We start from the raw sequence: 18,597 nt of genomic DNA, 5'->3' as shown, positions 1-18,597 counted from the left end.
TTCACACTACATTTAAAGACACGCCAGGATCAAATGCCAAAATGTCTTTGACCATGGAGAGCTGGCTAATCTGGTAGAGATGTTGTCAAGGTTAACATTAACGGCAGTAGCTTTATTTCATTTACGAGTTCATGCTATGCTATCTTTCTGATCTCACCTGTTCCATATATGCTTTGAACTTTGTATATTTCTCCATACCTAGAATATCAGGGTTGGAAGGGACCTCAGGAGGTCATCTAGTCCAACCCCCTGCTCAAAGCAGGGCCAATCCTTGCTATCTAAAACAAATAAAGCATGTAGGCAACTACAAAGAAATGGTGCCCCATAACCGTACCCTCCCTCTAACTCCTTTGCAGAACCACACTATTTTCCATGCTGCTGGATGGCCCCCTCGTCAGAAATAAGAGGAGATAAGACAAGTTAGAAACCCAGGGAATGACTTCCCAATCCATACACCACAGAAAATATTGAAACTGGAAGACGCCGTCTACTCCAATGTTCAGGAGATAAGGAAATGTCAGAAAGAGACTTTTTCAGCTTAACTGACAATAAGAGAAGACTCCCCTCAAAAAGCAAAGAAAGAAAACGAGGCATCATTTTGGGAGATGATGTACAGCGGGAGTTATAGCCCACTACAGGGCCAGCTGACACTAGATTAAAAAGACAACACTAATATTGAACAGCTCCATGCCATGAAAATCCACTCCTGCAGCAAACCCTCTCCTGAGCCGATGCTGGACTGTACAGGATTTGAGTTGGACGCAGCAGCCGCCCTGTTTCCTTAGCATTTATTGAAGGGGAGCAGCCACCTGTGAAAAGCCACATGCTCCCAGCTCCACAGCCAGCCTGCAGAACCGGGCTGGCCAGGGCTCCTTGCCTCGCCGCCTCCCCCAAGACAACGGGCTTCTGCTGTGCAGCACCAGCCCAGGGCCAGGCCCTCCAGCGGGGCAGCCCCTTGCCCCAGATCCCCGAGAGAGGCAGGGATCCAGACAGGGCTGCCTTCCGCAAGCCCAAATTCCCCCCCCCCCGAACCAGCCTGGCCTCCCCTGGCCGCAGCAAACCCCCCGAGCCAGCCTCACCCCCCGGTCCCAGCAGACCCCCCCAGCCAGCCTGCCCGCCCCGTCCCAGCAGACCCCCCTGAGCCAGCCTGCCCCCCTCGGTCCCAGCAGACCCCCCCCCAGCCAGCCTGCCCCCCCCCGGTCCCAGCAGACCCCCCCCCGGTCCCAGCAGACCCCCCCAGCCAGCCTGCCCCCCCCCAGTCCCAGCAGACCCCCCCAGCCAGCCTGCCCTCCCCAGTCCCAGCAGACCCCCCCCGAGCCAGCCTGTCCCCCTCCGGTCCCAGCAGACCCCCCCCAGCCAGCCTGCCCCCCTCCAGTCCCAGCAGACCCCCCCCGAGCCAGCCTGCTCCCCCCCGTCCCAGCAGACCCCCCCCGAGCCAGCCTGCCCCCCTCCGGTCCCAGAAGACCCCCCCCAGCCAGCCTGCCCCCCTCCGGTCCCAGCAGACCCCCCCCCGAGCCAGCCTGCCCCCCCCGAGCCAGCCTGCCCCCCCCGGTCCCAGCAGACCCCCCCCAGCTAGCCTGCCCCCCCCCGCTCCTAGCAGACCCCCCCCAGCCAGCCTGCCCCCCCCCGGTCCCAGCAGACCCCCCCAGCCAGCCTGCCCCCCCCCCCGGTCCCAGCAGACCCCCCCAGCCAGCCTGCCCCCCCCCGGTCCCAGCAGCCCCCCCCGAGCCAGCCAGCCTGCGCCCCCCCGCTCCCAGCAGACCCCCCCCGAGCCAGCCAGCCTGCCCCCCCCCGTCCCAGCAGGCCCCCCCGCGAGCTAGCCTGGCCCCCCGGTCCTAGCTGTCCCCCGAGCCAGCCTGGCCCCGTCCCCAGCAGCCAGCCCAGCCCCGCCCTGCTCCCAGGCTGCACGCGCGGGGCAGTCAAAGAAGCAGCCACACGCTGTTGCTTCCTATTTCGCCCCGCCCCTGTCGCTCTTGGCCAGTCATCCAGCGGTGGGCGGGACTAAGACGCTTGATTGACATCCCGGCCTCCCGAGGCGGCCCCCGCCCTCGGGAGGTTGGCAGCCAGGAGGGAGGAGCCAATCGTAGCCAGGCCGGTCAGTCAGTGGGCGGAGGGAGGGAAAAAGAGGGCGGGGCATCGCGGAGGGGTGGGCCGCGAGTGAGTGGGGAGGGGGAGTGAGTTCCGGCCTCCTCCTCCTTCCCGATCGGGGCTTGGGATTCCTCCGCCGGCCGTTCACTTTCACACACAGTGCCTGTGCTTCCGCTCCGCTCGCTGCCTCCGGCGGGGATTATTTGTCGCGGTGGTGGCGGCTCGGGCTCTCCGGTGGCGGTTGAAGCCGGCGGGGGCGGCCGGGCTCGGGCGGCGCTCGTCAGCCGCGGAGAGCCAGCGGGAGGCGAGCCGGCGCGGGGCCCAGCCGGAGGAACAGGCTCGCGGAGGGGGCGCGGGGCTCCTGGGAGGCCGGCGGAGGATGGAGCGAGCGGGGCTGAAGCGGAGGGACGGAGCCGCCCCGTGAGGGGAGCGGCCCAGGGACCTGGTTCTGCCGAGCCGCCCGGGGCAGGGACGCGGCGCTGCCCTGCGCCCGCTGATACCCGGGGGCCTGGCCCGGCATCCCCGGCCTGCCCCCCCGCAGCTCCCCGGCCCCTCGGGCCTGCTCCCCCGCCCGGCCGCGGGGAGCGAGAGGGCAGCGTGCCCCGCTTCCTCGGCCCGCGGAGCCCGGCCTCACCCGGCTGCCGGCGCCCTGGGGTCCCGGGGTCCCTGGTGCCGCGTCGCCCCGGACCGCTGTCCTCCCTACTGACCCCCTCCCGGGCCCCCGCGTGTCCCGCCATCTCCCCCCCCTTCACTGACCCCCTCCCGGGCCCCCGCGTGTCCCGTCTTCTCCCCCCCCCTTCACTGACCCCCTCCCGGGCCCCCGCGTGTCCCGCCATCTTCCCCCCCCTTCACTGACCCCCTCCCGGGCCCCCGCGTGTCCCGCCATCTCCCCCCCCTTCACTGACCCCCCCCCGGGCCCCCGCGTGTCCCGCCATCTCCCCCCCCTTCACTGACCCCCTCCCGGGCCCCCGGGTGTCCCGCCATCTCCCCCCCCTTCACTGACCCCCTCCCGGGCCCCCGGGTGTCCCGTCATCTCCCCTCACCCCACTGACCCCCTCCCGGGCCCCCGGGTGTCCCGTCATCTCCCCCCACCCCACTGACCCCCTCCCGGGCCCCCGCGTGTCCCGTCATCTCCCCCCCCTTCACTGACCCCCTCCCGGGCCCCCGGGTGTCCCGTCATCTCCCCCCCCTTCACTGACCCCCTCCCGGGCCCCCGGGTGTCCCGTCATCTCCCCCCCCTTCACTGACCCCCTCCCGGGCCCCCGCGTGTCCCGTCATCTCCCCCCACCCCACTGACCCCCTCCCGGGCCCCCGCGTGTCCCGTCATCTCCCCCCCTTCACTGACCCCCTCCCGGCCCCCCGGGTGTCCCGTCATCTCCCCCCACCCCCCTGACCCCCTCCCGGGCCCCCCGCGTGTCCCGTCATCTCCCCCCACCCCCCTGACCCCCTCCCGGGCCCCCCGCGTGTCCCGTCATCTCCCCCCACCCCCCTGACCCCCTCCCGGGGCCCCCGCGTGTCCCGTCATCTCCCCCCACCCCCCTGACCCCCTCCCGGGGCCCCCGCGTGTCCCGTCATCTCCCCCCACCCCCCTGACCCCCTCCCGGGCCCCCCGCGTGTCCCGTCATCTCCCCCCACCCCCCTGACCCCCTCCCGGGGCCCCCGCGTGTCCCGTCATCTCCCCCCACCCCCCTGACCCCCTCCCGGGCCCCCCGCGTGTCCCGTCATCTCCCCCCACCCCCCTGACCCCCTCCCGGGCCCCCCGCGTGTCCCGTCATCTCCCCCCACCCCCCTGACCCCCTCCTGGGCCCCCCGCGTGTCCCGTCATCCCCCCCCCATCACTATCCCCCTCCCGGGCCCCCGGGTGTCCCGTCATCCCCCCCCCCATCTCTAACCCCCTCCCGGGCCCCCGCGTGTCCCGTCTTCTCCCCCCCCTTCACTGACCCCCTCCCGGCCCCCCGGGTGTCCCGTCATCTCCCCCCACCCCACTGACCCCCTCCCGGCCCCCCGGGTGTCCCGTCATCTCCCCCCACCCCACTGACCCCCTCCCGGCCCCCCGGGTGTCCCGTCATCTCCCCCCACCCCACTGACCCCCTCCCGGCCCCCCGGGTGTCCCGTCATCTCCCCCCACCCCACTGACCCCCTCCCGGCCCCCCGGGTGTCCCGTCATCTCCCCCCACCCCACTGACCCCCTCCCGGCCCCCTGGGTGTCCCGTCATCTCCCCCCACCCCACTGACCGTGTCCCGTCAGCTCCCCCCACCCCACTGACCCCCTCCCGGGCCCCCGCGTGTCCCGTCAGCTCCCCCCACCCCACTGACCCCCTCCCGGGCCCCCGCGTGTCCCGTCAGCTCCCCCCCCCCATCACTAACCCTCTCCCGGGCCCCCGGGTGTCCCGTCAGCTCCCCCCCCCCATCACTAACCCTCTCCCGGGCCCCCGGGTGTCCCGTCAGCTCCCCCCCCCCATCACTAACCCTCTCCCGGGCCCCCGGGTGTCCCGTCAGCTCCCCCCCCCCATCACTAACCCTCTCCCGGGCCCCCGGGTGTCCCGTCAGCTCCCACCCCCCCATCACTAACCCCCTCCCGGGCCCCCGGGTGTCCCGTCAGCTCCACCCCCCATCACTAACCCCCTCCCGGGCCCCCGGGTGTCCCGTCAGCTCCACCCCCCATCACTAACCCCCTCCCGGGCCCCCGGGTGTCCCGTCAGCTCCACCCCCCATCACTAACCCCCTCCCGGGCCCCCGGGTGTCCCGTTAGCTCCACCCCCCATCACTAACCCCCTCCCGGGCCCCCGCGTGTCCCGTCAGCTCCCCCCCCGCATCACTAACCCCGTCCTGGTTCCCTGTGTGTCCTGTCATCCTCCATCACTAATCCGCAGGGTCCCTGCATGTCCCCACATCCCCATCGGTAACCCCTCCTTGGGGTCCCTGCGTGTCATCTCATCACTCCATTGGAAACCCTTCTCTGGGGTCCTCCTGCCCCTCCCCACCAGGGTCCTTGCGTGTCTCCTCATCCCCACCACTGGAAGCCTCCTCTCCCCCGCCCCCCGGGAATCCTGCGTGTCCCCACATCCCCCCCCCATCAGCAACCCCTCCTCCAGGGTCCCTGTGTGTCTCTGCATCACCGCCATCTGTATCTCACCCCTGATGTGAGGACCCTGATTTTCCTGGATTTTTACTGTTTGGGACCCAGTGTGTATTGCTCTTAGGGTGCCCCCTTCTTGTATCTGGGCACTTACCTCTCAGGGTCCCATTCCCCCGCTTCCCTCCCTTTTGTTTGGGCACTTTCCTTCACTCCCCAGTGTGTATCTCCCCTGTTCCTGGGGGGGCACCAGCACTGGTGGAGGTGGTGGTAGCTGCAGGAGCAACATGGTAGAGAAGCGATGCCCACGGCTGCAGAGGGACAGTGTGTACCGCTGGTTCTCAGAACTGCCCTCCCCGCAGCGAGTGGAATTTCTCTGTGGCCTCCTGGACCTGTGCATCCCACTTGAACTGCGCTTTCTAGGTGCCTGCTTAGAGGACTTGGCCCGCAAGGACTATCACTCCCTACGTGACTCTGAAATCAAGGCCAACAACCCTGCTGACTTGGGTAGCCTCACTAACTTGACAGATGAGGTGGTACGTAGCAAACTGCTGGTATCCCTTGCCTTGTTGGGGTCTGCACACCGAGAGGCAGCTGGAGTCCTCTTCCGCACACTTACCCACATTGATTCTGTCATCAACAACTATGGGCTGCAGCTCAACGAGGGCCGCACTGGGGATGAATTTCTCTTGCTCTTCACTATGGCGTCCAACCACCCTGCATTTAGCTTCCACCAGAAGCAGGTACTGAGGCAAGAGCTTACCCAGATCCAAAACATCATGGCCAGCACCAGCAAGAATCCCAGCATCCCTACTCTTAGCACCATGGCAACCTACCCTGGCTGCCATAAGGTGGGTATTGCAACCTCACACTCTTCCTTTCAGGGTTTGGGTAATATCTCAAACTATTTTTTTGAAGGCTTAAACAACATAGCCACATATTTTCTCCTTCCTACCACTCAAACATTCTAGTGATAAGTGACAACCTAAGGGAACAGCAAAAATCAATTGCCTAGTAGATGGGATGGTCAGAGATTCATCTAGGATCCTTGGGATCTGTGTCATAATCAGAAGGGGGACATTCATCAGTGAGTCACAAGTAGATCAACAGAAATGGGCTTGGACTAACTGGACTGCCTCACTTCATGGGTAGCAGATCAAAGACTAGCGAGGGAGAAAGACATGGAAAATCTAGCTGGAAATGGGAGTCAGCATCTGTCTTCAAGGATTATGAACTGGAGGGGTTAGGAATTAGGTTTGTTAAAAGTGTCTGTCTGGTGGCAGTGAAATTTTGGTGAGTCTAGGTCCCACTTAACCATAACCCAGTAGGAGAGGCTATCTAAATGCTGAACAAAATTGCACTGGAGTTGTACTTAAAGTGGCTGCTTAAGGGACCGATAAAACTATCGAATTCAGTGGGAGCTGGATCTTTGCCTAAGATGGGTAGGTACGTGTTGGAGGTGTCCCGTAACATAAGTTTCCTTCTAGTTGTACATTCCTTTGGATACTGCTGCCTTAAATTTGAAAGTTTGGGGGGGGAGGGAGAGGTTATACTCGGCTGTGGACATCTGGGTGCTTTTTCTCAACATTTTGTTTCCTTGTCTCAAAATATATGGAGCCAACAAGCAGAGGTTACAGGTTTACTTTTTGTTCAATTTAATTTTTTGTTGTGAATGATGTATAGATGGAAAAATATTTTCAGTACAGGCTATAAGGATATAATTAACTGCAGGAGGAGCCTCCATACGAATACTTAATCTTATGGTTTCTATTCTGCAGAAGAAGCATGACATCAAATCAAAATAAGGAAAAGAACAAATATACAGACCTCAGTTCCATCTTCCCCACTCTCACCTTCTTGGTGGTTAGAAGCAAAACTTACCGCATACAAAAGTTCTGTAGAAATAGGATCAGGACCAAGTGAACATGCTCAAGGAATAAAGACATGAATGCCTCTGAGAGCATACCATTTTGGTCTTCACTAATAGTATACAATTTTTATCTAGCTGAGAAAGTGCAGCACCGTTTAAGCCATTCTAAAATGGATTGAGAATCCATTCTACTGTTCTTCCTGGTACCAATAAAAATTACCTTCTGGTAGTCACTTGCTACTGTGTTCAGAAGAAAAATAGCCTTTGGGGCAGTGTATTTTAAACATGGAATCGTACATATGGTACACTGGACCCTTGCCAGAAGGTGCGTCTATATAGCGCAAATTTGCATATAATGCGGTCGTGGCCATGGATCCCAAATTTAATTTTTTTAATTGCAATTCATTTTAGCGCGGTCTCTGCTATAACATGGTCCCCATGTTAACGCGGTACCGCGCATGGATACCAAATCCCGTGTTCTAGCGAGGGTCTGGTGTATTGAAGAACACTGATAGTTTACATAGTAACAAAATTCTCTTCTTTAAGGGAGTACAAAAAATTAGTGTCACTTTACTGTACAGACGTTCCCTGGGTTACGCAAGACCTGACTTACGCAAATACGCACTTACGTAAAAAGTTCCATAAGCTTAAAATAGGGGTGTGGGGTTTTTTTGGGCGTAATGGTCAGGTATACATTTCCAACTTATGCAAAATTCGACTTACACAAGTCGTTCCGGAATGGGACGATTGCGTAAGTCGGGGAGCATCTGTATATATTTTCATTGTCTTTTGAAATTAAGATAATCTGTTTGAGACAATTTCAGACTTGTTTTTAAGAGAAGGCTGCTAAGCTGTTCAGATGCTGGTATCTAGTTAATACGTTTTAGAACAAGAAGTTGGCTTAAATCTATAGTTGGACAAAGAGCATGGAAAAACAATATATCTTATTCAATCCAGCCATGTTTAATTGTGCACAATTAAATCCAAACATTGCAGGTTTGGATGCTGTGATGATGTGACTTGATAACGTTTGCATGATCACAACATCGCCCAGAAGAGTCAGCGCAGGTGCCAGGAGAAGATAAGCTGCATTGGGGCCCCAGCCATCAGAGCTCTATAAAGACTTTCCCAGTGCCAGCCCTTCCCCATCATTTGTGCTTCTTTGCCAGAGCACAAGCTCTGCTGGGTTGGTATTTGGTGTCCGCTAAACTCCTGTGAGCACAAACTCCTCTGGGTTCATCTTAAACACTGAGATGTCCCTTGTCACAAGATACAGTGGAACTACCTTAGACTTCCATGCTGTTGATACAGTGTATAATTTAAATAGCCTAATGACTTATCTAAAGTGTCTGTGACTTTAAAAGGTTGTGGTTTTCTAGCCAAATTGAAACCATAGTTTATTTTTTGTCCATATAAAATCAAACTATTATTTTGCATTAATGTAGTATTTTATATAAATTCCTTGCTTTTTATATTTTGAAAAATTAAGAGCAACGCTGAGTGCATGTTCTGTCATCAAAATAAGCAGCACAGGCGCTGTGCAGTTATGTATATAGACCTTTGAACACATAGCTAGATAAATGTACTCTGTGCACACTTACATTGAGAGGGAAAACACACGGGCAGTGACTGCCATTTTCATTCATTTGTAACTTTTCAATGTTTTAGTGATTAGGAATCTTTATAGTTCAAATTTGAATTTAAAAATGAAAACACTTGAATTATCCATGAGCAGCAGTGTCTGAAAAATCTATTAATACATGAAGGCCACCTTTTATTTTTTTCATTTTCAGTTCGCTCAAAAGGAGTCGCACATAATTTTACTAAAATTAAAAAACAGACAAACAGCTCACTTTCTCCCCAATCCTTTCTGGGCCGTGAACAAGTATGAGAAACTTCAGACCAAAGGAGTAATTTTGGAAGGAGCTATAAACCTCTGAAAATGCATTTATAATGAAAGTGACTCTTCCAGCACAAATATAACATCAATGCTGTCATGGTATTTGAATGATGTTTGTGTCAACATGTTAATGTTATTTCCCATACCAAGCAAGACACATCTGGGAAGAAAAAAATGTGTAATTGTCAAAATAATTCCAATTTACAGTCAGTGAAGTATGTGCATATTTTGTAAGGATCAGGAAGAAAAGGATAATAGCCATGAAATGTTAAACTCATTACATACAGGGTTCCGTGTTATATGCTTACATCTGGAAGGAGATTGCATGTCCCAGTCTGAGGTAGATCTAGATGTTGGGCAGTTTTGATTCTGTGGATTGCTGATCCAGTCTAGTCACTTAAGGTTGAGGGTGAACCATGTTGTATGAAACTTGTGTTTTCTGAGATAGGAAGTATGCTTAAAAAAATTGAACTAATTAATTCAAATTTCTGGGTGTTGAACAAGTTTTGCTTTAGATATCCACTGATTTAGGATATACTTTTTTTTTTTTTTTAACTGTAGATGAAAACAGGTTAATAATATCAATTTTACTCCCACTGTTGCAGGGATGAGGGTTTGGGGGTGATGTATTTCAATAACTTTTCCCCTTCTACCTGTCACTTACATAAAACAATTTTGAACCAGGACCAAGAAATACTATACAATGGGGCATTCCAACAAACAGTGAAATAAGGCTGCCTTAGGTGAGTAACATTTTGGACATCAGTCCTTCAACTGATTCTATGTTGAGGAATGCCCACTGATTTCATTGGGGCTCTGTGCAGGTGTAAGGATCTGACTGGGTGGAGTCAGCTGCAGAGTCAGAGCCTTTTACATAGTAGTTCTGGCCATATTTTGTTTGCAGTTGAAAGGAAGTAACACAGTCAGTGGTTAATATGATACTGTAGTTGTGTGATTCTGTTGCAAATTGATATCTTATGAATGGTAGGCCAGTCAGCCTCCAATTGCTGTACCAACAGCTCTGTTCTAAGAATGTAGCATATGATATCTATCAATCATATTATTCCATAGGCTCATTTAAAACTTTGGAAATAAGCTGCTTAAGAGGGTTTTTATATTGACCGCTGGATCTGGTTTTAGTGATAAGGTCTTACTTTCAGGTGCATGCAAAATAGTTTTGTTTTTATATTGTGTTGCTGCAGCTGATTGAAGGACCTGAGAATATTTCTGAGGAAACAGTAACTGAAATTTGTAATCCTTTTATGGAACCAAATTTTGAAAATGTGTGTGTGTGCATATAATTTTTTTTTTTTGGAAAGCTGAACCTGAGTCCTGTCTAGGAGCTCTCTGGCTTTATGCCAGTCTTGCAAAGGAAGGGTAATAATTGGATTGTTCTTAGCACTATTGGGTAACTCTAGTTTTAAATTGAATCTTTAGCCTCCAATCTATCATGAGGAATTATGTCTTGTTCAGTCATTTACTATGTTAATACCTGTTTAGGCTAGAAATTGAAGTGTTGCTGTTCCCCTACCACATGACTCAGCCAGGGACTTCAAGACAAAGGGGTGGTACCCCAGATGGGACAGTGTGAGCCCTAACTTTCTTCCTGGTCCTCTTTCATTTGTGATGGTAACTGCATGGTTGTGTCATCAATGGACCTGCATTCAAATTCCTGTGCTCTAAAAGTGAGAGCCTGTGCTACATGAGCTAAAGGAGCAGTTCTCTTACCTTTGAGGCAGTGGCATACACAGAACTCTCTGTGGCCTGACCATTCGTGGGTACAGTGAGCCACACCATGTTAATGTGGGTTACGCATAGGTACTGAGTTTCCAGATTGGAAAGTTGAGACTCCCTACTTGGACTATCAGAATTTACTAATGCTAATCCTACGCTTCTTGTTTTTTCTCACAAAAATGGTTTAATAGGATGAACCAGGAAGGTTTTTTTTATAACTGCATAGGAAGGATTTGAAAGGGGTAAAATAGTCTCTATTAGTAGTATGTTCATTTTAATTAAATGAATGTTACCCAATAGTATAATGAATGTTAACATGAGAATCTTATTTAGGCATTTAAAATCAAGCTTATTTGGAAATTGGACTGAATATTCCATTGTGAGAAACCAAATAGAAAGAGCCAAAAAACTTTCACTGAATTCATAATGATGTTGACTTTCCCTCCACTTTTTTTTAATGCAGACTATGATGTTTTTTCTTCAGCCATGACATTGTGTTCAAGTCCTGTGTTTGTATACTATTTTTTTCTAATTATCTATTGACTCTTATCAATTACAACTTAAGCAAAATTGAAGTAGGACACTCTTCATATGAAATAAAAGTGAGTATAAATATAAGGAATAAAATAGAATAAAAGGAGAATAAAAGGAGACTGCACTGTTTTACCTGAACCAGTCTCTAAACTGTTTTAGTTAAATCAGTGCTCAAACTGTGTATAAACCACCCATGGAAAAGCAAAGCTAGCAATTGTTAACCACACATAAACATTTCAGTGTGCAACTTCAAAGGTGTTGAACAGCAACCTTGTTTTGAAGTATTTAACCAGTCAGTTAAAAATCTGTGTTTTTAAATGTATGATTTGAATTGCATAAATTGAGGTGCTATGATTCTTTAGCTGGTTATTGCGACAGGGCCCGTCTCTTTCTGTGTGTTTGCACAGCGCCAAGCACAAGGGGGCTCTGATCCTGATTGAGCCTTCTAATTATTACTCCAATATGTCTAATAATAACTTTTTCCTTGAAGCCATGTCCTGTGTGAGTGAGTTGCAGAGTATATTTTGTGTTTTGCCATTTTGAGGTTTTGTTGTTTTTGCTGAAAACAAAAGAAGTGCTAATTCTAGAGATGCTATTTCCATGAGTATAGTTAAGGGCTATTAGCCTTTCTGTTGTAGATTATTTTCAATGACATAACTTAGCTGTTAAAATTAGCTCTATATGAAACTTGGGAGAGAAGGTTTGGATTTTTTTCCTTTGAAATGTTCAATATTTGTAAAAGGGAAGAGAGCAGGATGAATCAAGAATTGCTTTGCCTGTATGTAAATTAGGAGAAATATAAAAGGCAGTAAAGACAATGGTGTTGGTGTCATCCAAATCCACATCTTGTGTGAGTTTTGCATTATGTGGGGCAGTAAACTGCCAACCTACTTAGCTTTTGGGTAACTGCTAACAATATAATTATATACCTCAACAGTGTTTGAAATCACTGACACTTTTAAACTAAAATACTGCACAATATGCAGTTTTAAAGCCTTCATAATTAACTAAAAAGGATCCAAAAGTAATCAGACCAATTGCTTAGGAGTAACTTCTTAATTGAAGAGTTGTAGAGTCAATGATATACTAGAAAATGTTGCTTTTAAACATTGGCTGGCTTTCCCCAGCCCCTATTTTCCTGTTTTATATGTGAATATTGTCACTATCTAACAGCATTTTTTAAACCTATATTCACTGTTTTAAAATATGGATTTTATCTTGTTCACATGTCCTTCTGAATCTGTGAGTTGTTAGTCAGTGAGATCAGAGTATCTGTGAATTATTCCAGTGACAAGGCAAACTAGAAGTCCGTTCACTGCCTGATTTGCACTTCAACAAATATAAGGCTTGCCTTTCCTTCTCTTCCCCTCTCACCTCTCAAATGCGATGCTGGGAGTTGGCAACTGCAAAAGAAGCATAACACTATTTTGATGCGTAAGGCCTAGTCTATGCGACAGTTAGATCGACATAAGGTAGCTTATGTCGACCTAACTCTGCAAGCGTTTACACTAAAATGTAGCTCTCATCAATGTAACTTGCTCACTACACCGACTTAATAACTCTCCCTCTGCGAGAGGCATAGGGCTTAAGTTGATGTAGTTAGGTTGATGCAGTGTCAGTGTACTCTGCGTTGCTTACATCAACTGTTGCTGCCTTTCAGAAACTGTTCCACAATGCACCATGCTGGCAGTTAAATCAGTGCAAGTGCTCCCAGTGAGGACGTGCACTGCCAACACAAAGAGCATCGTGTGGACATGTAAAACTGGTTCAATTATTGTGGTGGCTGTACATCAACGTAACTTAGGTTGACTTAATTTTGTAGTGTAGGCTTCCTTTCGAGTGTATCAACCAGTACTGTCACCTGTTCAGCTGAAATGGTGCTAGCCTCAATGGCCAGATGATTTTTTAACCACAGTGTTGATTAAACATGCTTTCAGTAGATTTAATTAAGTGGTGATAAAATCAGGTCTGGCTGCAGGAACCTTGTTCATGCTTTGGCTACTATTACCACTGATGCTGGCTGGGAATTGTTTTGTAAACTTTCCAAATTTAGAGATGGTCTAAAGGTTTAGAGAAAGACAGACAGACAAAAAGCCCTATACTGGAAGTCTTGGATACTTTCAAGTGGACCAATAAGATGGACCTGCATGGTACTTAGTGCAAGTGTCAATGTGTTTTGTTGCTTTCTTTGTAGATATGAATCATACTGTGAATATCTGCAGCTAAAATTGTACACATATGTACTCTAATTGTATAGATGGTGGGTCTGCCTCTTGCTACTGGACAGATTTCGCCTTAAAAAATTGTATAAACAAAAGCCCTATCAAGAACGTAAGGAGAAATTTATGCACGTTTAATCTCAAATCATACATTAAAATACTGTGTAGTTCAGGATAGAGACCTGCATATCAGATCATGCTGATACGTGCCTAAGTCACTGTTAGTATTAAACTGTCTTCTGTTGACTGCTTTTCTATTTAAAATAAAAGTTGTACTGGCAGAATATAGAAGTGATCCGCAGTCTATACTTGCATGAACTTCTTTCTGATCTCAAATGGAAAATCTAAAAAAGGCCTGAATCCTTTTAAATGGTTTATAAATTTGAAAAGATCTGACTCTTTTATGCAGTAGGTAACTAATTTAAGTGCTCAAAACTGCATTATATATCAAATATTAGTGACGATTCAGTGAGTGGAGGGGAAAGATTAACGGTATTTCCCATTATTTCTCACCCCATAAATACTATAATTCAGAATTGCATGAAAGCTGTGGAACTTCTGGTCTTGTTGTGTTGTGTCCTCTTGCTGCTTAATGATGTATTTTTTTTTTTTTTTATTTTTTTTTTAAAGCTGAAGTCTTCTTTTAAAGGAAATTTTGTTTGCTTTACAGCAGTAGCTCAGGTTTTGTGTGTTCTGGAAGATTCTATGGCCCTGTGTGCATTATGGAATTTTAGTAAAGGTTTCTGGACAAAGGAAATCTTTATTAAAGAGTAAAGTTGATTAATCGCAGTTAACTCATGCGATCAACTCAAAAATATTAACAGCAATTTAAAAAATTAATCATGATTAATCGCACTGTTAAACAATACCAATTGACATTTATTAAATATTTTTGGATTTTTTTTATGTTTTCAAATATATTGATTTCTATTACAACACAGAATACAAAGTGTTCACTTTATATTATTATTAATAATTACAAATACTTCACTGTAAAAATAAGCAAAAGAAATAGTATTTTTCAATTCACTTCACAATTAAGGTACTGTCGTGCAATCTCTTTATCGTGAAAGTGTAACTTACAAATGTAGATTTTGTTTTTGTTACATAACTGCACTCAAAAACAAAACAATGTAGAACTTTAGAGCCTACAAGTTCACTCAGTCCCTCTTCTTATTCAGCCAATTGCTAAAACAAACAAGTTTGTTTACATTTACAAGAGATACTGCTGACTACTTTTATTTACAGTGTCACCTGAAAGTGAGAATAGGCGTTCGCATGGCACTTTTGTAGCTGGCATTGCTAGGTATTTACATGCCAGATACACTAAACGTTCATATGTTCTTCATACTTTGGCCATCATTCCAGAGGACTTGCTTCCATGCTGATGATGCTCATTTAAAAAAATGTTAATTAAATTTGTGACTTAACTCCTTGAGGGAGAATTGTATGTTTCCTGTTCTGTTTTATCTGCATTCTGCCATATATTTCATGTTATAGCAGTCTCGGATGATGACCCAGCACATGTTCATTTTAAGAACACTTTTCACAGCAGATTTGACAAAACGCAAAGAAGGTACCAAGGTGAGATTTCTAAGGATAGATACAGCACTCGACCCAAGGTTTAAGAATCTGAAGTGCCTTCCAAAATCTGAGAGAGATGAGGTGTGGGAGAATGCTTTCAGAAGTCTTAAAACAGCAATGCTCCGATGTGGAAACTACAGAACCTGAACCACCAAAAAAGAAAATCAACCTTCTGCTGGTGGCATCTGACTCCAGTTGATGGAAAATGAACATGCGTCGGTCAGCTCTGCTTTGGATCATTATCGAGCAGAACCCATCATCAGTATGGACTCATGTCTTCTGGAATTGTGGTTGAAGCATGAAGGGACATATGAAGCTTTAGCACATCTGGCACATAAATATCTTGCGATGCCGGCTACAGCAATGCCATACGAACGCCTGTTCTCACTTTCAGGTGACTTAAACAAGACATGGGCAGCATTATCTCCTGCAAATTGTAACCAGACTTGTTTGTCTAAGCAATTGGCTGAAGTAGGACTGAGTGGACTTGTAGGTTCTAAAGTTTTACATTGTTTTGTTTTTGAATGCAGTTTTTTTTGTACATAATTCTACATTCGTAAGTTCAACTTTCATTTTAAAGAGATAGCGCTACAGTACTTGTATTAGGTGAATTGAAATATACAATTTCTTTTGTTTTTTACAGTGCATATATTGTAATAAAAATAAATATAAAGTAATCGCTGTATGCTTTGTATTCTGTTATACTTCAGTATATTTGAAAAAGTAGAAAACATCCAAAAATATTTAAATAAATAGTATTCTATTATTGTTTAACAGTGCGATTAATCGCAATTAGCTTTTTAAAAAACCGAATCACATTAATCACTTGACAGCCCTATTAAAGAGTCAGCATTTGCCACACCTTTGATTAAGGTCTGTGAGCATATAATACACACAGAGTCATAGAATTTACAGTGAGAATGGACCACCAGATCATCATCATCTGCTCTGTGATATGCAGAATGTTGTCCAGCAACAGCAGGGATGACTAGACTTGACCTTCATAGTATTTCTAAGGCCTTTTCTACACTGGAGATTTATCCCAATTCCAGCCATCAGTGAATAGCCATCTGTGTAACTGCACTGTATGAGCCCCTAGTTAGATAGGGAAAGCCAAGCAGTGATTTGTACCACTAGAGCTTACTGTGATTTAAAACCAGGGTATGCTGCTGCAGTGCAAATCACAGCTTTCCATTTCTATACTAGACTGGGATTGCACAAGTGTTGCTACATTGGTGGCCAGAATTCCTAATGCAGACAAGGTCTAAGATTTAAAACAAACAACAACAAAAAGTCAGAAACACGTAAAAAGGCAGGAGCAGGAATTTGTTTGAGTCATAAAAAAACAAGAGGGCACAAGCCAGACTCTCTCTAAAAATCCTTTGCAGCTCACCCATAAATCTTTCTGCATTTAAGAAACTGAAAGAGAGATTCCTACTCATCAGGATTTATTCCAAGGGTGTGTATCTGGAATTTGACTTGTTTACACCAGTATTGATGGCTGGCCCCCAATGAAGCTACACCAAGGCATGCCCAAGTATAGGCAAGGAAAGCCATGATTTGTGCCAATGAAGCTTGCCCTGGCTCAGCATTGGCCATTGATTGTTAGATATGGGCAAATTCCCAGTATTCACTTTCTGAGGCATTTAAGCCCCAGTCCAGCAAAGGTCTTAACTACATGTGTAAATTTAAGAAGGTAAGCAGTGGTATCATGTATTTTAAAGAGAAAAGCCTATATCTAAGATCAGTAATGCCCTAGTCTTGCAGATGTACCTGTGAATAGTCCCTTTCACTTCATTGGGACTACAGGCATGCATGAGGTTACTCACATATGCAAAAGTTGGCAGAACTGGGGCCTCAGACAGCATCTTGGAGCTTAGCCCCTGGTTTTCATGCTTCATGGATCAAACTTAGAATGGTGACCTAGTCTCCTATTGCTAGTTAGGAAATTGAAATGAGTAACACTGAGAGGGATGGGTAGGTTTTTGTTTTTCTGGGGTGTTCTTTTTTTTTTTAAATGGAAGCCTAAATCACTCAGGGTTCACTTTTTAGAAGCAGCTATGTACCTAAAACCCAGAAAAGAGGAGAGACCCTGTCCCAATCTGCAGTCTTCAGCTGTAACATCTTTTGGTTGAGTGGGTATTCTAAAACAGTACTGTAGTATCTGAATGATCCCACAATATTTAGCTCATGCTAATTGGAGATTGAAAGGACTGCTATTTAAATTTTCCCCAAGACTTTATAAAAGATGGAACAAAATTGTTAAATATTCTCTATATGTGGCCCCAAACCTGAGAGGTCTGGAAACGAAAAAAATAAAAAAAAAATCTTAAATTGAGTTAGAGGAAGCTCTCAGACAATGTAATTTATAGGGTGAAAAATTAGTGGAGCCCATTACTTTCTAAGATTCCTGCCTCCCCAATCCTTAGTTATTTTTCATATCTGCAACATTATGTGGATTTTTCCCTCAACAATAAATAGGAAATTATTGTATTCATTCATGCAGCTCTTGCGCTTGAAGCCATTAGATGCTCCTTAGTGCTATTCTCTTATCCAGCCTTCACTTTGTATGTTTTTAGTCTTTCTTATACTCTGAATATGTATGACTGAATAGAAAAGGAAATCCGTATTTATTTTGCATAGAGTATTAGTAAATAAACATCCCCCATGAATTTCTTCAGAACAAGTTGTTCCCAAAAAACCACCTATGTAATCTTTTCATAAACTTGGAGAGTATAAGTAGTCATGTTACACATTAGATAGTGTTGGTTTTAATTCAGTCGAGGCCAACAAATAGTTTTCAGTTAAACCCTATATATTTTGTATTCTGGTTAGTTATTCTGAAAGGGAACAGATAATTACTGTTCTACTTAAATACTTACCAATTTAAATTTCCCATTTATGAACACTGCTGTTCTCATGAAAGGACTTTGTGTAGTAAATCTACTGTTATACATCCTCACTGGGTAGCACAGCTAACATTTAGTAAAGCTGGCTTCAAAGATTTACCTCTTCCCAAACTTATTTGAGCCATCCATGCATTAGTGAGAACATTTTAGACTGGTAGCTCTTATTACCTCTTGTACAGCTACAGAACGGGTTGTCAGTATTTCCATTATGAACTTACCTTTGTGCATGGTAATACATAGGAACCATGACATAAGAACCTGAACTCTGAATTTTCTTGCTATTTTAAATTTGTCAACTGTGACTCAATTAACATGGTTTGTATTTAATGAATCATGATATATAATTTCTGCACAGAACCCCCCTCAATGAGCCACTGTGCTTCCAGCCCCTGCCCCGCAACTACTCACTGAGCTGCCTGCACCCAGATTTCCCCCCCACAAAACCCTCTCACCCCACACCTGTATCCTCCCACACTAAGCCCCTCCGTACTTGGATCCTGCTGAGCTGAGCCTGCCTGCCCACAACTGGTGTGCAGGGCTCTGGGGTGTTTCTGGGGCAGGCCCTGCCCTTGCGCTTTCTCAGGGTTGGGTGCAGCCTCACTGCAGAGTCCATGTCCATGGGGCACGGGTGGGTGTTGTATGGTGGTCTCCCATCTTCGTGCAACCAGTGACTTGTGCTCCCC

At 47.7% G+C, this 18,597-nt stretch overlaps 1 protein-coding gene across 1 annotated transcript in view; it reads left to right on the top strand.

The window, feature by feature from the left end:
- Nucleotides 1–4,011: 4,011 nt before the first annotated feature.
- ZCCHC14 (zinc finger CCHC-type containing 14) overlaps nt 4,012–18,597 on the top strand; it is an 89,785-nt gene continuing 75,199 nt past the window's right edge. Inside the window, exon 1 of the mRNA XM_073308144.2 lies at nt 4,012–6,015. Coding sequence (XP_073164245.1) covers nt 5,452–6,015 — 564 coding nt within the window. The 5' untranslated portion in view covers nt 4,012–5,451. The remainder of the gene's footprint in view (nt 6,016–18,597) is intronic.

The sequence above is a fragment of the Lepidochelys kempii genome, chromosome 12 (assembly GCF_965140285.1).
Source record: "Lepidochelys kempii isolate rLepKem1 chromosome 12, rLepKem1.hap1, whole genome shotgun sequence".
Lineage (NCBI taxonomy): Eukaryota > Metazoa > Chordata > Testudines > Cheloniidae > Lepidochelys > Lepidochelys kempii.
Note: the sequence above shows the minus strand (reverse complement) of the source record. Positions and strands in the feature narration are given on the sequence as shown.